This window comes from Haliotis rubra, unplaced genomic scaffold (assembly GCF_003918875.1).
Source record: "Haliotis rubra isolate DU_JTF1 unplaced genomic scaffold, ASM391887v1 Scf565, whole genome shotgun sequence".
Taxonomy (NCBI): domain Eukaryota; kingdom Metazoa; phylum Mollusca; class Gastropoda; order Lepetellida; family Haliotidae; genus Haliotis; species Haliotis rubra.
Window position 1 is genome coordinate 318,317 of NW_025767263.1, and position 25,784 is coordinate 344,100.

The window sequence follows — 25,784 nt, forward strand, 5'->3', positions numbered from 1 at the left end:
TGATCAGTATTTCAGTTATATCACGTCATGTTAGTGAGTGAGTTTAGTTTCACACCACTTTGATCAGTATTTCAGTTATATCACGGCATGTTAGTGAGTGAGTTTGGTTTCACACCACTTTGATCAGTATTTCAGTTATATCACGGCATGTTAGTGAGTGAGTTTGGTTTCACACCACTTTGATCAGAATTTCAGCTATATCACGTCATGTTAATGAGTGAGTTTAGGTTTCACACCACTTTGATCAGTATTTCAGTTATATCACGGCATGTTAGTGAGTGAGTTTGGTTTCACATCTCTTTGATCAGTATTTCAGTTATATCACGGCATGTTAGTGAGTGAGTTTAGTTTCACACCACTTTGATCAGTATTTCAGTTATATCACGGCATGTTAGTGAGTGAGTTTAGTTTCACACCACTTTGATCAGTATTTCAGTTATATCACGGCATGTTAGTGAGTGAGTTTGGTTTCACACCACTTTGATCAGTATTTCAGTTATATCACGGCATGTTAGTGAGTGAGTTTGGTTCCACACCACTTTGATCAGTATTTCAGCTATATCACGGCATGTTAGTGAGTGAGTTTGGTTCCACACCACTTTGATCAGTATTTCAGCTATATCACGGCATGTTAGTGAGTGAGTTTGGTTCCACACCACTTTGATCAGTATTTCAGCTATATTACGGCGCCAGAAGTCCAAAACGATACAAGTCTAAGATGTTTACCACACATGGAGCTGACAAACCATGAAACATGATAACGTCGAACTTGGGATTAGAACCAGAAATGACAGGTAAGGAACGTAACTTTGAACAACTTTTTGCGGCGCCTAAGACGATCCGAGGGACTAAATGAACCAAGACAAAGATTGTGGCATTTTTATCTTATTCCCTCCTTTAACCGTACATCACATTAATGGTGTAATAGCAGTGGGTTAGCCGAGTGGTTGAGGCATTCGCTCGTCACGCCGAAGACTAGGGTTCGATTACCGACGTGGGTAAAATGTGTGAAGCCCATTTCTGGTGTCCCCGCCGTGATATTGCTGGAATAACGTTAAAAGCGGCATAAAACTACACTCACCCACTCACACCACTGGTGCCATGGGGGAATCAGGGTCTTTTATTGCGATTTTACCGTTCTGCTGACTAGGCGTCTTTCAGACATGAAGCACTGACGTTACCTGGAAATAATGTGCTGGATTCTTCTCGTACATCTTGTCAGCACGACTGGGACCCAAGGTGCGTGTGGACGTCAGACACCGACAGGCTAATCATTAGTCCCCCCGGACAGAAATACCCCTCTCTCCCCGGACTGTCAAACCGAGTCTGATCAAGATTAGACGGAAGTTAGTTATACTGACAAATTGATTAACGAATCAGCGACGAAGCTTTATATTCATCCCCACGGAAGCGTTAGGGTCTTCAGAATGGAGCTATTTCCCCATTTAGAAAGATGGTGATTTCCCGACGTTGTCAGTGTCTACAACGTGGTGTCCTGGCGCCATCGTCGGGGATCCAGCTGGTCGTATCGCCAACATCCCAGACCATGAGTTATCTGTTAAGAGGAATTACCCTCGCCTGCTGTGGCTGAACTTACAGCAGAATTTAGGTGAGAAGAAATGGGACTTTACGATAACTTTGTTGAAACTTTTACGTGATACTTGTTGTTTCCCTGCCTGCCTGGCTCTATACATTGAGTGAGTGAGTGAATATGGTTTTACGCCGTTTTTAGCAATATTCCAGCAATATCACGGCGGGGGACACCAGAAATCGGCTTCACACATGTGAAGTGCCCATGTGGGGAATCGAACCCCGGTCTTCGGCGTGACGATCGGACGCTTTAACCACTAGGCTACCCCACCGCCACTCTATAGGCCTACATTGATATGAAACAAGGACAAGTCTGAGTTAACACATGCTATTTTGGGGATTACACTTTCTCAGTAAAGGACAGATTCTAATACTTTTGTCGGGCTATGGATCCACACCCTCAGAGTCGAACACTTAATCGACAGCAAACAAAGTCAGCCGTCTAACCCACTCAGCCAGTCAGTGGTAAAAGCGTTCGATCGTCACACCGAAGACCCGGGTTCGATTCCCCACATGGATAACAATGTGTGAAGCCCATTTCTGGTGTCCCCCGCCTTGATATTAATAATAACAATAGTAATGTGTCCATTTATATAGCGCCAAACTTCACCCTAGGTATGCTCATAGCGCTAACAATCAAGGCACAGCACATTATTACCCCGGATAACCCAAGCTGCCTGTTAGGCGCTAGAAGGTTATAGTCATATGACTTTTTCCACCGGGTACCCATTTTCCTGCTGGGTGAACAGAGACAATTTTGAACAAACTCACTGCCTAAGGTGAGACCACATGTGTTACATGTGCTTCGTTGTGGGGCAGGACTGAAGTCCTAGAAACTCTCAGGAGTCAAGCTGCCAAACACGGTCACCCTTTCAAGGACTCTCCGAGCTCGACGCTGCTTAACTTCACCGATTTGTGACCTGAGCTTTGAGCAGAGGACCACGCGCCACCATATTGCTTGGAATATTACTAAAAGCGGCGTAAAACTAAACTTCAATACCAAACTGTGATCAGGCCCCTATTTCTCGAAACAAACTATCGGTAGAAGATTTCGCTGGAAGACGACTTCTTCCGTGTTTGCATTAGAAACGGAAGTTGATTTCCGCGCCATGGCTGCTTACATCACGTATAAAAAATAAACTGAGATCAGTTTGGACTGAGTTTGTTTTTGTCACAGCCGAGTCAAAATTCTCAAAATCTCAAACTCAGTTTGTAATTTGAGTAAAAACTTAAGTTTATTTCGAGAAATCGGGGCCTGGTATCTCTTCGGGATGATTCTCTAGATCCAACATCAGTCTGGACCATCAAGCAGCCAAAACACGTGTACGCACGTCGCCGGGAAAGAGCAGTAACTGGGAAGACGATGACGTTAACTCCATTTGACGTCACGTCACCTCGCCTCACTTATACATCGGCTACGTTGATATTTCATTTATATCACCTTTCGGCCATATTGTAGTTCTGATAAAATTGATTCAAAAAGATGATTTTTTGTGGTCAATTCAAATAATCTTCATACATACTTCGCTGTTTACGTCCTATGGAATCTGATTCGAAATATTCAGAGCTAATTATTCGATGGCACCGACGTTTAGAATTTTCAGAAGTCTCAAGAGTGTGGACGTCGTGTTTACTTTGGTCTCAAGGGAGAGGTCGCCGTGTTTGTTTCTGCAACTTTGCAGCCTGACGTCGATCCCAACATCTGGATGGTGTCATCGAAAAGCGGCCAGACTTTACAGAGACAGTTCGGCAACAGTGCTCTCCACAACACAGTATACCACAAGCGGGATGACGTCAACTTTCCACCAGTAAACTCTTCCATTGTGTCGAACAATAATCCAGCAGCTCCAGCCTTTGATAACGGTGGGGTAGCCTAGTGGTTAAAGCGTTCGCTCGCCACGCCGAAGGCCCGGGTTCGATTCCCCACATGGGCACAGTGTGATACCCATTTCTGGTGTCCCCCGCAGTGGTGTTTCTGAAATATTGCTAAAATGGCTTAAAACCTTATTCACTTTGATGCCTGTTGGTGTGCACGGCATTTTGCTGCCAGTGTACAATAATAAGTCATCTTCCATGGCGTACAGTCTCCAAACACCGTGGCGCTTAATCAGAATGTGATTATTATTACCCCGGATAACCCAAGCTGCCTGTTAGGCGCTAGAAGGTTATAGTCACATGACTTTATCCAACCGGGTACCCATTTTCTGCTGGGTGAACAGAGGCAATTTTGAAGAAACTCACTTGCCTAATGAGAGCACATGTATCACATGTGGTTCGTTGTGGGGCATGACGGAAATCCTAGAAACTCTCAGGAGTCAAGCTGCCAAACACGGCCACCCATCCAAGGACTGTCTGAGCTCGACGTTGTTTAACTTCCAACTGATTCGTAACATGAGTTTTGTGCACAGGACCACTATGAGTACTGCCAAGATAATTACAGTTTGACCACTGTCAAGAACCAATGAGTGTCACTAACAGGATTGAGTATTCAGGTTCACTGACTTGGTAGACGAATGTCATGAGTCGAAAATGGTTACACTAGTCCTGTCTATTGGTGTATTTTCTGCAGAATATTTAGATATTGCCGTCATATTGCTGGAATATTGCTGGGCGCGTACTACATATCATCGTGGTCTGTGGAGGTGGGACTGATTCTGTACGAGTGATTGAGTATTCTTCAGGACGCTGTTGGCAGTATTCAAGGCATGTCGCGGGTCCATTGAGCGTCATACTAGTCTTCAAAATGCATTGTATGGTTGCCTTGCGCTGGCAACAATGGGTACAACAAGGCTGTCGGCTCGGAGTCCATGGTGGGTCTGAGTGGGGAGTATTCATGCTTCACTGTGGGCTAGCACTATAAACCAGCTTAAGTCTGGGCTGGTTCGAGTATCCCCACATGGGCACACACGCATGAAGTCATATGAGCTGAAATATTCTCCCGTAAAACCCATATCACCATTCCATTGAAACACCAGTCTTCATGCATTGTATTTTGTGTAACAACCATTAAGGCTGTTTCCATGGTTAAGTGGGTGCAGCGTCTGCCTGGAGAGCGGATGTTCGTGGTTCGATCCCTGTCCGCGCCATGCCAAATAGGTTAAAAGATGTTCAGCATTGAGGGGTGAAACGGAAACGTCGGTTCAGTGTCAGTATCTGTGTCTGAGTGGGGTATCCGTGGCATGGTGTCTCAGTCGGCTGGAATCTTTAAAAGGAATTATCCGGACTGTTATCAGCAGCCAAACAATGTGATTGCCGGCCTTAGTGCAATGATCTTGGATGCGATGATAACTGGATTTCACCCCAACTCACCAACAAACTATTTTTCACCCCATCTAACCAACAAATTACATTTCACCCCATCTCACCAACAAATTACATTTCACCCCATCTCACCAACAAATTACATTTCACCCCATCTCACCAACAAATTACATTTCACCCCATCTCACCAACAAATTACATTTCACCCCATCTCACCAACAAACTACATTTCACCCCATCTCACCAACAAATTACATTTCCACCCCAACCAACAAATTACATTTCACCCCATCTCACCAACAAATTACATTTCACCCTCACCATCAAATTACATCACCAACAAACAACATTTCACCCCATCTCACCAACAAATTACATTTCACCCCATCTCACCAACAAATTACATTTCACCCCATCTCACCAACAAATTACATTTCACCCCATCTCACCAACAAAATTACACCCCCAACCAACAAATTACATTTCACCCCACCAACAAATCTCACCCCAACAAATTACATTTCACCCCATCTCACCAACAAATTACATTTCACCCCATCACCAACAAATTACATTTCACCCCATCTCACCAACAAATTACATTTCACCCCATCTCACCAACAAACTATTTTTCACCCCATCTCACCAACAAATTACATTTCACCCCATCTCACCAACAAATTACATTTCACCCCATCTCACCAACAAATTACATTTCACCCCATCTCACCAACAAACTTACATTTCACCCCATCTCACCAACAAATTACATTTCACCCCATCTCACCAACAAACTACATTTCACCCCATCTCACCAACAAATTACATTTCACCCCACCTCACCAATAAACTGCATTTCACCCCATCTCACCAACAAATTACATTTCACCCCACCTCACCTATAAACTGCATTTCACCCCATCTTACAAATAAACTGCATTTCACGCCATTTCACAAACTAAATTTCACCCTGTCTCACCAACAAACAAATAAAAACAAAGAGATTGAGTTGGGATATATTTTCATTACAAGCAAATATACCTGATCAAGTGAGCCTCCAGCTATACAACTGTGTTGAAGAGTGAAATAACAGCGTCTATCGAGGCTACAAACTCACCATGTGTTCCAGTAATGACTGTACATAATGACCGTCTTTATTTACACAGCAAATATCTACTATATCACATGGCAAACATACTCTGTATGTTTTACATTCTTCTATTTCTTTGTTGTTAATTCCATAATGTAGGAAAGATTTCAATGAATCATTATATACTCTTAGAAATGAATAAGGGAACACATGAAAGTACAAGTGTTCCTTTATCTATTTCCGGAATTTCACTCACAGTGCAATACATACCTTGTGAAGAAACCTGGAAACGAATACTTTCATGTGTTCCCTTATTTGTTTCCATGAGTATATAATTGGAAATTACTAGTTTCACTTACCAGTATTACAAAATAAGTTTTTAAGGATTCAAATTTATTTAAATTTTGAATAATTATTTGATTTTTAAAGATAACCTACAAGGTCAGTTTACAAAATGTGTTGTCCCATTAAGAACAGAAACACATTAATTTCGTCAAACCAATGAGTTTATAATATTTAAACTACTCCCTGCTTAAACTGCCACTAGAGTTTGTACCTCGTCTACCGGGACAGTTTGTGCCGTAGGTGCAGTAAACCAACATGACAACCTACGCCATCATACATACACAGTACCTACTCCTGCAGGATCTGGTTGCTATAGCAACAAGGCTATGGCATTATCGATGAGAGACCCTGCTTCTGAGGAAATAAAAACTTCCACAAAATTTACTAAATTGGAATGTGACAGCACAAAATAATGTTTTCATCAGTCTTAAATTATATGGTTGCTCGTCAATATTTTTACAACGACCATTGGTCCAGTTTAACAAATAGTCCATTGTCCATGAAATAACCGCTGTGATAAATGAGCCCAGGTTCTGTGAGTATATAGGTATTTGCCTGAGGGTTATATTTAAAACACTTTATGAATACTTGTACTATACAAAAACGAATTGTCATCACATCATCAATTGAAAGACAATTCATAAACTGAATAAATTTAACTAAAAAATCTCTCAAAGGAAAGACGGAAGAGAATTATGGGGCCTGAATAGATTAAACAGGAATTCATTTGATTATTTGGTGAATGTTGGTCTAGAAAAATACATTAGAAGTTTGCGAGAACATACTAAGCTTTAAACATAATGAAATCATCTTGTGAATGTGATTCAGTGAAAAAGATATGTCAACAAAAACACAAACAGTATTAACTAATAGATAAATAATATCGATATACAGAGATATACGCTCACCAGAGAAAGATATACATAACACAAAGTCAATCATGTCACAGACTATAATTGTAAAGGAGATACAGTGGAAACCTGATAAGTAAAATTTCAGAATAACAGACAACATTTGTAAGTAAATATGGCCTCCAGTTGTCAGTGTATTGTCAACTGCATGACGCCAGTGAGCTGTAAGTAGGATGTTTGTTTAGCTGGAGACTGACACGACTGCCCCTCATGTCGGATTATGTGGTGATCGCTAATTTAGTTATCCGATCCCTTTTGTTAAGTAATTTACTTCTAGGGACCGTGAGAAGACGTTTAGTTAAGCGGTATTGTTTACTTATTCGAGTTTAGTTAAGCGGACTCTAATAGTGATAATTAATGAAGAAATTTTCCGGGACCAAAGAAAAGTGTTCACTTCTCCGGTCTGTTTAGTTAAGCGGTCTTTACTTAAGTGGTTTCCACTGTAATTAATATGCAGAGACAAAAAAGATTACTCATCTAACAGGTTTAAATTTGAGTATTTTGAATAATTTATTGATCATTGATACTAATATGCATAATTTCAAAGATTACAATCATTGCAAAAAAATGGCAAAATCCATAATAACTAAAACTTAGGAAAATGGGAAATTGAGCGGGGTCGTTCCATGAAGTGATCTTAGTACTAAGGTGATCGTAACTCCCATACGTTAACACTGGCCTGTGGTAGTCGTAGCAGTAAGATCGATTTGTGGAACGGAGCCCAGTTACACCTGCTACAAAAACTACACAACTACAAATGAAATTGAAAGTGTATATAGGTGTGATCACAAAGTTATGTCAACATGGCTAAAACGATATGATATCTGAAAATACATGTAATTTCTAGCAAATATTCATAAATAACAACCTATAAAAGAAGAACTAGAATTGCTTAGGATTTGGAATTTACACAATGTGCATAGTTCAGTGATATCGTTACACTCAGATTTCTCTCAGAGAAATATTAACGTGCATATACAGTTTGTGATAATGGCTGAAAAATTGAGAACCATGCATAAACTCATAGTTTCATCAAAGTGATGGAAACGCGAATTCCACTTGCGTGTTGGAATAATTCAAATTGTCCAAAAAGTGACACAATTGCTAAAGAACTTTGATGAAACCAAGACTTTGGTCGAAGATGCATTTATTATTCACTATAACAATTTAAAAAGGAATTCAACAACAACTTCAACAAGTTATATAGTTTTGTAAATCTGAAAGTGCACTTGATTGTGTGTAGCATTAAGGTACACTTACAGAATACCGGATACCTAATTATATACATTCTATTGTGCGCGTGAGGCTCTTATATATAGAAGAAACAGAGAGCTCGATCCTGCGAGCGATCCAATAAAAATACAAATTTAAGGTAAAAAATAAGGTTAAAATCGAATTCCTCACCTTACTTCCGGTTTAGGAAACCTAAACTGGGGATTCTAACAGCGTTCACTGATGTAAACAGAGTAAAAAGTAATCGTGTGTTGAAATTTTATTCAAATGCATGCTGGGAAAAGGAACTCTACAGTGTGGGAACACTCTGATGGTAAGTGTTTTTTGATTGGTAAGGTAAGGTAGGTAAGGCTTTTAAATAAGGGGTACCCCCTTTACCCCCATTATCTTACCTTTTTTTAGCTTTAATATTGTTTAATATTTAATATTTAATATTGAACGCTGCTTCAACACAGCCTTCATTCATGTTGTGCCGTTGCCAAGGAAACAAAACGGAAGTGCGCAAAAATAAATGCGCAATCAAAATAAAAATGGCGGATAGGTATCCGGTATTCTGTAATCTGGCCAGCATTAATATACCATCATTCTAGTGAATATGCCAGACACACTATTCCTGACTATATCATGTGTTTGATGTTCCCAGATAACAGCACATATACTGAGAGAAACAAATAAAGGAACACAGGAAAATTCAAGTGTTCCTTTAATATCGTCCAGTTTCCATCACAAGTTTTGAATCGCTCTGTGGGAGGAAATCTGTGAATATATAAAGGAACACTGCCATGAAGTGGTGTTCCCTTATTTGTTTCCCTCAGTATATTTCCAAACACTGAATACTGGGACAGCTAATCACAAACACCCAAGTTCCAATATCTACAACATATATATGGAGTCGGTAAACATTCTAGGACTTGGATGTTGAAAGCAGGCGAATTTTAATTCCTGGATCAATCCTGCTTCCATTATACAAAGATAAAATACCTATTTATAGACGTTAAAGTCCAAGACACTACTGATTCGAGTTGTATAGAGAGGTAGGACTACTCCCCAAAGCACTTCCATAAATAAAGATACAACTTTGATGAAGAATTTAAAGTAAGGTAAAATCTTCCAAATGCTTTCTCATGCTATTCCAATCCGTAAAATCACATTTTCATGTGGTGTAAACTTAACATTCCATAAAAGTATTTTTCCCATCTCTTTCTTATCAGTAAAATCTGACAATTCATGAGGTGTAAACAACCCACCCCCATGTTTCAGCTTAGTGGAGACTATTTTGTGCAGTGGTGGACTACCATGCTGTTTAAAATCTGTGAAAATCTATGGATATAAACTGGAAGCCAGGGAGATATTTATTTCATAATATACCAAATATCTGACTTCACACTGATACACTGAAACAACCTCATCCGATGAAAGATATTATATCACCCAAAAGCAATTTGATGTCACTTTCCCGAGAACATATCTATATCACATCATGTGAGATATATTTGTATATCACACCTTAACATATTGTATATCTCATTGTATCGTATAACGGCCATGACATACCATGATATATATATGTCGTATATCTCGATACTGATATTGAGATATGCTGCACATATATCACACAGTGATATATCCATACATGATATACTGTGCATCTCCCCAATGATATACTGTATATCCTGCTGCAGCCAATGTGGAAAGGAGGAATGAACATGATGAACTTTCAACACTGTATCACAGTTTCAACGCTATTTGGTAGTATTAATGAAATGGGCCGATAACAGTCATGAAAACTACAGTCAGAAACATCATTTAAATCTAACTGAATAATGAACAAAAACAAAACTATTAACACCCATCATATATAGAACACAACTAAAATTCACCTTCTATAATGAATAATTTCTTCATAGATAACTTCACCCAATACATGATCCGTTAACTTCTATGCTTCAATTAAACTCAATCCCACTGCCTGAAATCAACCATTCAACTGTTTTTTCTAATTGTATTCCACAGAATGACATCCCAAGTCATGAACTTAATTATAGCTTAACATCAGCCTGTATGTTTATGAATTTTAAAGTAAAAATAAATCCCTAAAACATTCCAGCAATCCCATTTTACAACAACCCTCCATTTGATCAGTGAAAGATCCATACAAATAGCCAGGAGATCAACCTATAGGGTTAACTCAACTCAGTCATGCCCAGAAAGGTGAATCCTCGACATACATTGTTGGCACAAATTGACACATAATGCTAAAGTCCATCTACATGTTCTTATTATGGGAAACTTCATCTAAACAAATTATTGCTCTTCCTCCTTCTTGCTATCACTCATATCCTTCCTGGCTTTGAATCCCTTGAATCCAGCCTGAATCTTCAGAGCTGCCTTTTCCACATCAGGGTCATCCAGATCAATGTCCACCTCTTCCTCCTCTTCAGTCTTTGCCTCCTGCTTTGTTTCTTCGTTCTCAGATTTGGTGGGGGAAGCTTCTCCTGAGGCCTTCATCTCCTTACGAGCCTTGAATCCTTTGAAGCCTGACTGAATCTTGACAGCTGCCTTCTCAACCTCGGGATCAGTGAGATCGATATCAACCTCCTCTTCCTCCTCCTGCTTGCTTTCTTCTGGGGCAGCCTCTGTGGTAGTTTCTGACAGAGGAAACTTTGCATGTTAACACAATATTAAACTACCAACAAGGTTGTTAGCTTGTTTCTTGTTTGTTTGTTTGTTTGTTTGTTATTTAACGCCGCACTCAGCAATATTCCAGCTATATGGCAGCGGACGTAAATAATCGAGTCTGGACCACACAATCCAGTGATCAACAGCATGATCATCGATGTACGCAATTGGGAACCGATGACATGTGTCAAGCAAGTCAGCGAGTCTGACCGACCGATCCCGTGAGTCGCCTCTTACAACAAGTATGGGTTACTGAAGATCAATTCTAACCTTGATCTTCACAGGTAGTTTAGTCTGTTTCTACATACCCCATTAAGCAATATTCTAGAAATATGATGGTGGCATAGAATTAAGTCTAAACTTGACAGTCTAGTGATTGATATTGTGAGCAAAGATTTTATCACAAAGCCTGACAACTGAATCTGTTACAGCAGGGATTTGGCATAGTGATGATGTTGATACATGAGTGAGTGAGTGAATTTAGTTTTACGCCGCTTTTAGCAATATTCCAGCAACATCATGGCGGGAGACACCAGGAATGGGCTTCACACATTGTACCCATGTGGGGAATCGAACCCGGGTCTTCGGCGTGACGAGCGGACACTTTAACCACTAGGCTACCCTGCTACCCCTGCTGACACTTGAACACACACTTTTGAGCGGTTTCAAAACTGTTTTGTCAGTTGAAGCACTTCGATGTTATACTGTTACAATCTTAACAAATGGCAACACTCCATTTGCCGATGTCCAATGTTGGTGTTTCACCTCTAGTGACCAGTCTAGAACAGGAACCCTTTCTGACACGGGATGCGTAATTCCTGTGTATTTGACTCAACAATTCTCCAAAATACTAACCAAAATATTTTCACACAAGTTATAGCTGATGCATTATTTTTTAAAAAGAGAGAAACTTGAACCCAATTAACTTCACTAAATACAATAAGCACTGGCCTACCCACCGCACCCACATGAAGTAGGAGGACTTTGCTTGCCTACCTGAATTGGTATTGGTCATGTCCTTGCGGGTTTTGAATCCCCGGAACTGTGCCTGAATCATAACGGCAGCCTTCTCAGTCTGGGGATCCTCCAGATCTATATCAATCTCCTCTTCCTCTGGTTTGGCCTCAGCAGCTGCTGGTGGAGCCTCTTCCTCGCCCTGGAATACAAACATACACAGTAAGTGTGTGAGTTAGTCATTTCGGTCATGGGATGGATTTTTGGGGGAGGAAAGTCACCAGTGATGATAATCACCACTTTCCAGAAACCTGCAAGGATGGTGCTGACTCTCAAAGCATTACAAGTCGGGCAAAAAACCCATGATCTTAGGATTCTGACCATAGCTGAACCAACTGTACACATCTGACACACAGAGCGATCATCTGACACACACAGCGATCATATGACTAACACAGCTATCACCTCACTGACACAGTGATCATCTGACTCACACAGTGATCATCTGACTGACACAGTGATCATCTGACTCACACAGCGATCATCTGACTGACACAGCGATCATCTGACTGACACAGCGACCATCTGACACGCACAGCGATCATATGACTCACACAGCTATCACCCCACTGACACAGGGACCATCTGACACACACAGCCATCATCTGACTCACACAGTGATCATCTGACTCACACAGCGACCATCTGACTGACACAGAGATCATATGACTGACACAGTGATCATCTGACTGACACAGTGATCATCTGACTCACACAGCGATCATCTGACTGACACAGCGACCATCTGACATGCACAGCGATCATATGACTCACACAGCTATCACCCCACTGACACAGGGACCATCTGACACACACAGCCATCATCTGACTCACAGTGATCATCTGACTCACACAGCGACCATCTGACTGACACAGAGATCATATGACACACACAGCGATCATCTGACTGACACAGCGATCATTTGACTGACACAGTGACCATCTGACTCACACAGGGACCATATGACTCACACAGGCACCATATGACTCACAGAGGGACCACCTGACTGACACAGCGACCATATGACTCACACAGTGGCCATCTGACACACACAGCAATCACCTCACTGACACAGGGACCATCTGATGTTGACAACTAATATTCCTCCGGAGTTTGATAGTTACTGACCCTCTGTTTCCCTGCTGTTTCACACATTCCTATCGTTGGATATAACAATATCTGTCTGTTAACTAGAGACCCAAATACATGAACTCAAGTGATCATTAGCAAGTTAGTGCCACAGCAACAAACAGCCAAAGAAGCCCACCACAGTCACCTACCTTCAAGGCCTGGACCTCCTTACGGGCCTTATGGCCTTTGAATGAGGCCTGAATTTTGGTGGCTGCTTTCTCGACCTCCGGGTCATTGAGATCTATATCTATTTCCTCTTCCTGTTTCTCCTCTGCAGGAGGTGGAGCGGGGCTTTCCTCTGTCTGGAAGCAGAGGGCGCCACATCACACACACATCACACATACCACACATGTGAGTAGGTTACCATGGTTATGCCTGTATTAGTAATTAATTACACCAGACTAAACACTTCAAGTCATTAAAAAGCACATGTCTTATATCTTCTGAAAAAAGAAGAAGTTATTCACAAAAAAATTATAAAAAATATTATCTGTAATGATAATAGAGGTTGACTCTTTTCTTAGACAAAAACATCACAAATGTTCACTATTACGAAAAAAACCCATTCGATATAAATTGAAATACATTTTATCATTTAGCGGAGGCTTTTACATGCTACTTCAATAAATGAAAAACGTAAGTGTATATACACATCACAATATAATTAGTTGCACAGGCAATATCCTCAGATCTGCTTCCCTGGTATGTCCAGAACAATACATATATTATCAGTGACAATACATGCAAGCTACTTATACATTGGTTGTATGTTCAATAAGGATGTGAGTGAACATCATGCAAAATGAGGCCAAGAGAAGCATTTCATCGTTCTTTTCATCGGTCACATCGTTCATCATTTTTTTCATCATTCTCATTCATCTTCCCACTTACATATACTGAGAGAAACAAATTAAGGATCACAGGAAAATTCAAACGTTCCTTTAATATTTTCCTGTTTTCTTCACCAGCTTTGAATAGCGCTGTAGTGATGAAAACTGGAAAGTATAAAGGAACGCTTAAATTTTCCTGTGATCCTTTATTTCTTTCTCTCAGCATAGATCTGTCTGATTGTTGTTTAACACCACACTCGGCAATATTTCAACAGCGGTCAGTAAATAATCGAGTCTGGACCAGACAATCCAGTGATAAACATCATGAGCATCAATCCACCTAGTTAGGATAGGACGACACGGGTCAACCAAGTCAGTGAACCTGACCACCCGATCCCATTAGTTGTCTGTTAGGACAAGTTTGGGTTGCTGATGACTAATTCTAACCCGGATGTTCACGGGTCTTATGTCATCTGCAGTGAAGTCTGGTCTGGTTCAAGTCTGCTGACTTGGTTGACACATGTCATCGTATCCCAACTGCGTAGATCGATGCTTGTGCGGTTGATCACTGGATTGTCTGGTCCAGACTCGATTATTTACAGACCATCGCCATATAGCTGGAATATTTCACAGTGCAGCATTAAAAATCAAAATAACCAAAAACCAACCAGGTTCTGCAAGAATGAGAACGGAACTGGGGGATGAACTGAGAATGGAAATATTCTCTGATTTTAACTATCATCGAAAATAATTCTTCCAAACTTGTTCAGTTTGTAAGCCATAATAACCAGCGTATTCAGTGAAAACGGTCTAGTTAATCAGCCTCTATATCAGATAGAATTGTGATTTCACTTGATTGTGTAGGTACAGTAACCGATGACATCACAATGGTTTGCAAAGTACCATGATGTAATATTTCCTATGGGAGCCAGTTTAGGATGATATATAGTGTTTGTTCCACTGTCATACAGTCATAAAAGTGAATAGTTGCTGACATTGGGAAATTTATGTCCTTTTAACTTCTCTTAAGTGAGTTAGTTGTATCTTACACCGCTTTTAGTTATATTCCAGCAATATCATGGCGAAATATCATTTTTCCAGTAACATGATTTAACAAAATATTTATGGTATATTATTTGGACATTTGATATAGTTGAAACGGATGATGAAATGAACCTAGATGATGCATTCTCTTGGCCTAACAATTATACACAATAAGGGTTTGTTATGAGGGACTAAAGCCATTCAATGAAATCTCTTGTTACATGCCCAGTATTGCTCATGTGGGTGACAAAGCTTCTGCTTGTGGAAGAAAGCTGGTAAGTGTTATGTGAGGGAACGACTAAGCTGAAATTTAGAAATTCTACTGACATATTTCAAGCAAAATCTTAATGCAAAATACAACAAGTAACTAATACAAATTATATTAAGTTGAATATAAAACATTGCTACTTAAAAAGATAAAGCATCAAAATAAGATAAATGTAATCTCACATATGGCTTTTTCATGATGAAAAGACAAATCGAACTCTTTGAAGACAAATATTGTTTTCATCAGAACAAACAGAAATGTGGATCACCACATCAACATTTTACATTGGTTGTAATGTGCTGCAAAACATCTCAGCGAGACAAAACAGATAAACAGGTGCTCTTCATTTTTTATTACTAGACTAGTACAATTGCAGTGAGTCAAGGTGCACTACTTGCACCTGTTCTTTTCTACTGTTATGTTAGCAGTTTTGAGTTATGCAAGTAAATTACTTTCATTTGTAATCACAAGATTAACACAATTTGCAGTGAGTCAAGGTGCACTACTTGCACCTGTTCTTTTCTACTGTTATGTTAGCAGTTTTGAGTTATGCAAGTAAATTACTTTCATTTGTAATCACAAGATTAACACAATTTGCAGTGAGTCAAGGTGCACTACTTGCACCTGTTCTTTTCTACTGTTATGTTAGCAGTTTTGAGTTGTGCAAGTAAATTATGTTCATTTGTAATCACAAGACTAACACAATTTGCAGTGAGTCAAGGTGCACTATTAGCACCTGTTCTTTTCGACTGTTTTGTTAGCAGTTCGAGTTATGCAACTAAATAACCCAACTGAAGCTAAGAAAAAATGTTTTTAAACATATCTTTATGTTTGTGTGTTATATGGCTGACTGTTGCTCACATACACATGTATGTTGCTGTCAGGAACAAACTGAACTGATGAATAAAGCAAAATTGGGCTACAGTGTGAACTGCAGTGACGGCAAGCACATTGCAAAGGCAGCATTAAACTCTCAAACCTTGAAATAGACCTGCAACAGTTGTAGCACTAAGGTAACTCCCATACTATCACATATACCTTCATCAATAGTAGCACAAAGGTAAACGTAACTCCCATACCTTACCATAAACAAACAACATTCATAGTACTAAGGTGACCGTAACTCCCATACTTTAGCATATACCTTCAACATTCATAATACTAAGGTAATCGCAACTCCCATAATTTAACATATACCTACAACAGTTGTAGCACCAAGGTGACCGTAACTCCCATACTTTAACATAAACAGACAACATTCATAGTACTAAGGTAATCGTAACTCAAATACTTTAACATATACCTACAACAGTCGTAGCACTAAGGTGGTCGTAACTCCCATACTTTAACATATACCTACAACATTCATAGTACTAAGGTAATCGTAACTCCCATACTTTAACATATACCTACAACAGTCGTAGCACTAAGGTGGTCGTAACTCCCATACTTTAACATATACCTACAACAGTCATGGCACTAAGGTGGTCGTAACTCCCATACTTTAACATATACCTACAACAGTCATAGCACTAAGGTGGTCGTAACTCCCATACTTTAACATATACCTACAACATTCATAGTACTAAGATGGTCGTAACTCCCATACTTTAACATATACCTACAACAGTCGTAGCACTAAGGTGGTCGTAACTCCCATACTTTGGTCGTAACTCCCATATACATATACAACAACAGTCGTAGCTTTAACATATACCTACAACAGTCATGGCACTAAAGGTGTCGTAACTCCCATACTTTAACATATACCTACAACAGTCATGGCACTAAGGTGGTCGTAACTCCCATACTTTAACATATACCTACAACAGTCATGGCACTAAGGTGACCGTAACTCCCATACTTTAACATATACCTACAACAGTCGTAGCACTAAAGTGGTCGTAACTCCCATACTTTAACATAGACTTACGGCAGTCATAGCACTAAGGTGGTCGTAACTCCCATACTTTAACACATACCCAAACAGTCGTAGCACTAAACTAAGGTAATCGTAACTCGCATACTTTAACATATACCTACAACAGTCGTAGCACTAAGGTGGTCGTAACTCCCATACTTTAACATAGACTTACGGCAGTCATAGCACTAAGGTGGTCGTAACTCCCATACTTTAACATTTACCTACAACAGTCGTAGCACTAAGGTGGTCGTAACTCCCATACTTTAACATATACCTACAACAGTCGTAGCACTAAGGGTGTTTTGTATAAGGGTACCCTGGGATTATTAAGGATAAAATTCTAACAATTGACCAAGCACAGCTCAATGTTAGTAGCAATATCATTCTACATGCTGTGATTGTTAGTACTACATCTACATGAGCGGACTCATTCGTCAGTGTACACTATGCAGGTATGAAGATCTACTTGAGTGAGCTTAAAGCGAAATTTCAAATTTGGGGCTAGTCCAGGTTCAAACCTTTTGGGTTTGCTTTGCTTTGCGAGACATGTGACCACGGAACCCTGCCTGAATCTTGACAGCGGCTTTGCCGACTTCAGGGTCATCTAAATCTATATCCACAACGTCCTCATCCTGTATGGCCTCAGCCTCAGCCTCAGCCTCTGGGGCTACTGTCTCAGGCTCTTGGTCCTTCTCCTCAACCTGCTGCTGAATTGTGTAAAATCATCATGAGTGAGTGAGTGCTTGAATATGGTTCTATGCCACTTTTAGCAATATTCCAGCAATATCAAGGCAGGGGACACCAGAAATGGGCTTCACACATTGTACCCATGTGGGGAATCAAACCCGGGTCTTCAGCATGACAAGCGGACACTTTAACCATTAGGCTACCCCACTGCCCCCCAAATCATCATGAAGACTACATATAGGATTGTTGTCTTCTTTGTCAAATATATTTCAATCTCATCAAGTGACCAGACAAGTGTGATATTTTCTTGATTGGTGTGGTCATGAGTGAAAATGTCAAGTTTGTTGGATCACAAGTTGAGATAAACTTGTGCTTTCATCAGTTATGACAAATTCTTGTTGTCATTGAGCAGACTAAAACTAGATCTGGCATGAGGTGTCCCTTGGGTAAGATATCAGTCTGATATTTTCAGATTCAAAGAGAATCACACCCCACGGTCCTTTTACATCAAATCTACCAACACATGGGAATTAAATCCTGAGGCTTTGTTTTATACACAACCTTCCCAAACACAAGCTAGAAACAAGGAAAGAACATTTCCCAAACAATCCTCTAAAGAAATCAAAGGACATTTCTGAAAAGTAATACCTGAATATAAACATATCACCATCAAATTTATTTCAGGGAAACAAAACTCAAAGAAACTTATTAAAAATGTTACTCCTGTAAATGCAATGCTATTGACAAGCTGGAAGTTTCAATATATAAATGACTGACTGACTGAGTTTGGTTTTACGCCGCTTTTAGCAATATTCCAGCAACATCACGGCAGGGGACACCAGAAATGGGCTTCACACATTGTACCCATGTGGGGATTCGAACCCGGGTCTTCGGTGTGGTGAGCGAACGCTTTAACCACTAGGCTACCCCACCGCCCCCAATATATAAATGAAGTGATACTTGAAGGTATAGAGCAAAGATTTGTTTATTTGTTGCTTAATGCCGCACTCAGCAATATTCCAGCTATATGGCAGCGGTTTGTTAACTCCCATAGAGTAACATAGGCTTAAGACAGGCAGTCTAAGGTTGCTTTGTACAACGACATCTAGGATCCCCACATGGGATGTCAATGAGACGGATAATAATAATAATAATAATAATAATAATGCTTTCAAACTTCTGTGGAATAGGCCCATATACAGCCTCAGAAGAATTCCAGCTAACAAACCTGATCTTGTCCTTTTTGATAAAGCCAATGAATTTATTTATATCATTGAATTTTCTGTCCCTTTTGACACCAATGTGATTGGCAAGATTAAGGAAAAGCATGATAAATATGCGGACCTCGCCTTTGAAATGTCTCGCTTGCATCCCAAGTACACTGTCGTCAGGCTCCCCATTGTTCTCGGTGCCCTTGGTTTGGTACCTCCTGATCTCTTGGCGCAGATCAGGAGAGTGCCCGGGTTCTCCACCGGGAGTACAGCCCTTCTGACACTCTGGGTAATGCAGAAGGCTGCAGTGTTGGGGAGCCTTCATATTCTCCGGAAAGTTCTTGGTGGGTTCGACTAGGCAGCGTTTCCTGGGAGAAGTCCCATTCGCTGTCTGGGCTGCGTGTAGAGGGGGCAAGGGCCCTGAGCTGATGATGAGCCTTACCAGCCTGACTGTGCCAGGATCACTCGAACCCTCTCTGCTGCATACAATTTTTAATCTGTAAATAATAATAATAATAAGTCTAATAATGCGCTAATCTCCACGCAACAAAGCATGCTCTAAGCGCTAACACCCTGATTATTATTACCCCGGATAACCCAAGCTGCCTGTTAGGCGCTAGAAGGTTATAGTCACATGACTTTATCCAACCGGGTACCCATTTTCTGCTGGGTGAACAGAGGCAATTTTGAACAAACTCACTTGCCTAAGGTGAGACCACATGTTTCACATGTGCTTCGTTGTGGGGCAGGACTGAAGTCCTAGAAACTCTAAGGAGTCAAGATGTCAAACACGGTCACCCATCAAAGGACTGTCTGAGCTCGACGCTGCTTAACTGCAACTGATTCGTGACCTGTGCTCTGTGCACAGGACCACCCGCCACCACTTGACGGATGCTTCAAGTCATTTTTTAATTATAACCTCTTTTCAGTAATTCCGGCCAAACTTTGCCATGTATAAATAAAGGCAAAACATTATCAGTTGCTACAGAGAGAAAGAGAATATTCAAAAAGGAAGGATGGTGTGAAAGGACATGGGAGGAGAAGGGGTGTAGAGAGGCAAAAGTAGTGTTAGAAACAGGAAGGTGATGACAAGAGGTAAGTTTGCAAGTTTTGATATTTGCTACTGAAGTGAAACGAATTGCAAACCGTGCATTATACATATGAAGTTAATTAAATTACCATTCCTTGAAAATATCTATTTGTGTTTTGAAGTTTTTAAGATATATCAAGAATCTCACCCAAGTGTCTACTGATATCAATTATGTCAACACGAGTTCATAAAGTTACAAATATCCGAGGCTTGCCGAGGATATTTTTACTTTTATCAACGAGTGTTGATACATATGATATCAGAAGACATGAGGGTGAGATTCTATTTATCATCAAAAATCACTCTTCATTAGCTTTCAATTTAAAATGTACATCTGTGAACACAGTACTACCATTAGACTTGCAGTGCTGCCATGTCATAGCATTGTGACGTCATCAAGTTCATGACGTCATAGCATTGTACAAAATCTACTGTCAAAATGATATCTCCTAGGAGATATTGTATGATTTCACACAAGAAATATCTCCGGTGGAACACTGTTTTGGATGATAAAATAAACTATTATTTTTGTTTTGTTTGATAACAGGCATGGTGGGTCATGTTTAGCCATTGCTATGTCTGAGGAAGGATTTCCACCTTGGGGAATTCCATTTTTGTTCCACTTGGGTACAGTGTGATTTGACTACAGCAACTTCATTTTGTCTGTAAAACAATGGTTGATAGTGTGAGCATCACTTCACTTCTCACACAAATCCTCTCTGATAGTTGGTCTCACACCAAGCTAAACGGTTATTCGAGTGAGTGAGTGAGTTTAGTTCTAAGCCACACTATACAATATTCTAGCTATATGGTGGCAGTCTGTCAGTAATCGAGTCTGGACCAGACAATCCAGTGATCAACAGCATGAGCATCGTTCTATGCAATTGGGTCACAAGCATCGATCTACACAGTTGGGATACGATGTCACGTGTCAACCAACTCAGCTAGCCTGACCAGCCAAAATGTTAGTACCCTCTTATGACAAGCATGGGTTGCTGAAGACCAATTCTAACCAGGATCTTCACTGGTACTTCATTTAGTCTGAAGACCAGTAGTTGATAGTGTGTACACACATACTCTCTGATCGTTGGTCTCACACCAAGTTAATCAGCAATGGCTATAAACTTCTAATCACAGAAGCTTGGATTGTATACTCCTCATCAGAGTTATCATCATCATTTTCAATGACAACAAGATGCTTGTCAGCCAGCTTATCATCGTCACATCACTGATCCATCATTTTCAATCAGCATGTTCAAGTTATGTTCTTTCCATCATCATCATCATTTTCAATCAGCAGCTGCAGTGTCATCATCATATCATCATCATCATCATCATCATCATTTTCAATCAGCAGCTGTTCTGAGCACAAGATGCTTGTCAGCCAGCTTATCATCGTCATCATCATCATCATCATCATCATCATCATCATTTTCAATCAGCAGCTGTTTTGAGCACAAGATGCTTGTCAGCCAGCTTATCATCATCAGCATCATCATCATCATCATCATCATCATCAGCCAGCTTATCATCGTCATTTTCATCATCAATCAGCAGCTGTTCATGAGCACAAGATGCTTGTCAATCAGCTTATCATCATCAGCATCATCATCATCATCATCATTTTCAATCAGCAGCTGTTCTGAGCACAAGATGCTTATCAGCCAGTTCTTATCACAGACACAGGCATCTGATTGAGCTCTCGTTGATTATAAATTCACTATCAATATATCTACTGAAACATATCAACACATAGCAATACATTGATACGGCAGGCTGTTTGGCAAACTCCACTGACACTGGGAATGTATTGCCATGTTGTCCAAACAAACCGTACACTGAACATCAATAGGCAGACACTGCTGGTCAAATCCAGTCAGTCTGCAGTTCTTCTTTGGCTAGTGGTTCATCTGCAATGGCCAGATGTTTGTCAAATAAACTAGTCCCTCCGGACTCTCAGCATCAGTGTGCGGAAAATAGCCACTGGCCCACTAGCCTGTGACTAGTAAAAAGCCGGTCGGCCAGTAAATCTCCACAGTCACTGGCCCGTCTGATTAATGAATTTTCATGCGGTCATTTTGTAAATATATCACTCTCTCCGACTTGTTAAGTTATAATACACTTTTAAATCATGCAAGATTATGGACTTGTAATGATGGTATTTTACCTTTTTGCAATTTTTTGCTTAGTTTCTACATGCAAATTTCAGGCTAGTGAATTATTTTATTGGCTAGCAACATTCAGACATAGCTAGCCTGACTGGCTAGCAAAACTTGGAAACTATTTCGCACACTGATCAGCATCAATGGACAAACAGACAGGTCAGTGTCCATTAGGGGTGGGCGATAATACCGATTAACCGGTATATTGCAATTCGAACTTCACGATATGATACATTGCGGTACACTTTTCGTGAACCGGTTCACCCGATACGATCGGAAATTTCCGTGATGTAGTCAAAAGTACAAATAACATTTGTATTTCCTTTATATTATTATACATTAATAGTTTTGAAAATGTTTATTGGTCATATAATTAATAGCTATTTGCACATTTGTGTGACTTTTAAACCATATAAATAAGAAAAAATAGATTGGTACCGGCACTCATTGGAAGGATAAACAAACCAAAATGGTGGACGCTTTTTCTCGAGTTCCAAACTTTAGAGCGAAGTTTTTAATTTGGAAACATTTTCAATTGATCTCTTGTACAATCACATCTGAGTCCTTACAGTGGCCAGTGGCCACAATATACTGCAATACATATTGCAATACGCCAACACATATCACAATACAGTGGAAACCTGATAAGTAAAATTTCAAGGGACTCGCCACAATTGTTTACTTATCAGGTATTTTACTTATCCAAACTTATAAAAAACTGGAAATGACAACCATATGCATGTATATGTATACATATGTAACAATGAACAACTTATCAGGGCTGGCCTCCAGTTGTCAGTGTATTGTCAACTGCTTGACGCCAGCGAGCTGTAAGTAGGATGTTTGTTTGACTGGAGACTGACACGACTGCCCCTCATGTCGGATTATGTGGTGATCGCTAATTTAGTTATCCGGTCTCTTCTGTTAAGTAATTTACTTCCAGGGACCGTGAGAAGACGTTTAGTTAAGCTGTATTGTTTACTTATCCGAGTTTAGCTAACCAGACTCTAATAGTGATAATTAATGAAGAAATTTGCCGGGACCAAAGAAAAGTGTTTACTTATCAGGTCTGTTTAGTTAAGCGGTCTTTACTTAGGCGGTTTCCACTGTATATGGCAATACAAAAATATTGGCAATACCCAACTCTAGTGTCCATCCATGAGAATCTCACAGGACTGTTAATATTCACAGATGTATCGCACCGAAGTGTACCACATCATCATGGAATCAGAGTACCTCTGAATTTCTCCCCAGAACGGAACCTTGAGATAATACGGTAATAAGACAAGTGTTAATAATTCTAAACTAAACAACGGAACCATGCACTGGACATCTAAACCAGTTGCTAAACCCATCATGGTCTAACTCACAAACAGGGTCAAAAGCAAACTCGGACAAGGCTCAATGTTCATGCTTTTCAAACCTTTTCCGGTTTCTTATTTTTCCGGAACATACGTCCGCGGAACCCTGCCTGAATCATGAGGGCAGCTTTACTGACTTCTGGGTCAGCTAGGTCTATATCCACAATTTCCTCATCTACTGGTTTAACGGCTGTCTCGGGAGCTGGTTCATCGTCAACCTAGATGAGTGGAGGCAGTTAGAAAGGCCCACTCAAAGGCATATACAGACTAGGGTTCACATACACATAAAGTGATCGGTTTGGCAAAGGGAAAGAAAATATATCTGAGATGACTTCATGCTTCTTTATCGAAGTCCCCCCGCCAAAAAAAAAATAAATAAATAAAAAATAAAATAAATAAAATTAAAAAAACAAAACAAAAAAAACAAACAAAAATTAATAAAAATTAATAAAAAAAAAAAATAAAAAAAATAAATTTGGTTTGGTAGGATGGAGATATGTGTGAGTCTTGGGGTTGAATTCTGACATTACATTTTAGCAGATGGGATTTACGCCACTTTTAGCAGTATTCAAGCAATATCTGGGTAGTGGACACCAGGAATAGGCATCACACATTGTACCCATGTGGGTGGCTTGGTTTGGTTGTTGTTTAACGCCACACTCAGCAATATTCCAGCTATATGGAGGCAGTCTGTAAATAATCGAGTCTGGACCAGACAATCCAGTGATCAACAGCATCAGCATTGTTCTATGCAATTAGGTACAATCTCATGTGTCAACCAAGTCAGCGAGCCTGACCAACCGATCCAGTTAGTCGCCTCTTACGACAAGCATGGGTTACTGAAGACCAACTCTAATCCAGAGCTTCACAGGTATGCACCCATGAGGGAAATCAAACCCAGGTCTTCTAGTGAGTGAGTGAGTATGGTTTTACGCCGCTTTTAGCAATATTCCAGCAATATCACGGCGGGGACACCAGAAATGGGCTTCACACATTGTGCCCATGTGGGGATTCGAACCCAGGACTTCGGCGTGACCAGCGGACGCTTTAACCACCAGGCTACCCCACCGCCCCGGGTCTTCTAGATTACTTCTGGTCTTATCACTCAAATCAACAATTCTATCAGCATGTTTGTGGTTGTGAGTATTTGATGGACAAATCATATTACCAACAAAAAGAATATCTTGTCATGTTCCTTGAAGAAATTCAAGAGCTTTTAAATCAATTCAGGTCATACAAAATGTATATCTGAACTTTCAAAATATAATTTTTCAAATAAACTTATAAATGAAAAAATGTTTCATGGTTAATGTAACAATGCAATGCATTTCCAAGGTTGACCGGTTGATTACAAGGACTTTTCTTACATGTGTGTGAACCCATTGCAGCTATACATATAAAATGGATTTTAAAAAAATTGGATGTTTTGACATGTAAATACAATATTCCTTGAAACTAATCATGATAACTATCTGGAATAAGAGCCATCTGCTGAAATAAAAGTATATTATTATGTGAAATATTATTCCATTACATACTATCCAATGAGGAAATATAGCCCCCTTGCTGTATGGAGTAGGAGCATGGTTAGACATAAAAACAAAACAACACTACACCAAAGTCATCGCTATATCACAGTTACAACATCCATGGCAGTTACAACATCCACGGCAGTTACAACATCCACGGCAGTTACAACATCCACGGCAGTTACAACATCCACGGCAGTTGCAACATCCACGGCAGTTACAACATCCACGGCAGTTACAACATCCACGGCAGTCACAACATCCACTACAACACAACTATACTGTAACTGTAGACAGATATCAGTTGTAAACATGCTAAAATAATCAGGTAATAACAGAAATATGATAACACAAATATTACCAAGGACGTTGTGGTTTGGTTGAAAGTGGTATAAGAACAATTTCCTGCTGCACTGTATCCCC

At 40.0% G+C, this 25,784-nt stretch overlaps 1 protein-coding gene across 9 annotated transcripts in view; it reads right to left on the bottom strand.

Annotated features, from left to right (window-relative positions):
- Window positions 1-8,804: 8,804 nt before the first annotated feature.
- Window positions 8,805-25,784, bottom strand: part of LOC124254125 (triadin-like) — a 310,850-nt gene continuing 293,870 nt past the window's right edge. For 2 of the 9 annotated variants that reach the window (XM_046687998.1, XM_046687999.1), the window contains 5 exons: window positions 23,895-24,050; window positions 17,840-18,028; window positions 13,405-13,557; window positions 12,106-12,265; window positions 8,805-11,078 (listed from right to left, as the gene is read on the bottom strand). In XM_046687998.1, the coding sequence (XP_046543954.1) occupies window positions 10,735-11,078; window positions 12,106-12,265; window positions 13,405-13,557; window positions 17,840-18,028; window positions 23,895-24,050 (1,002 nt within the window). In that variant the 3' untranslated portion in view covers window positions 8,805-10,734. The remainder of the gene's footprint in view (window positions 11,079-12,105; window positions 12,266-13,404; window positions 13,558-17,839; window positions 18,029-23,894; window positions 24,051-25,784) is intronic. The other 7 variants (XM_046688005.1, XM_046688001.1, XM_046688003.1 and 4 more) reach the window with 4 other exon arrangements.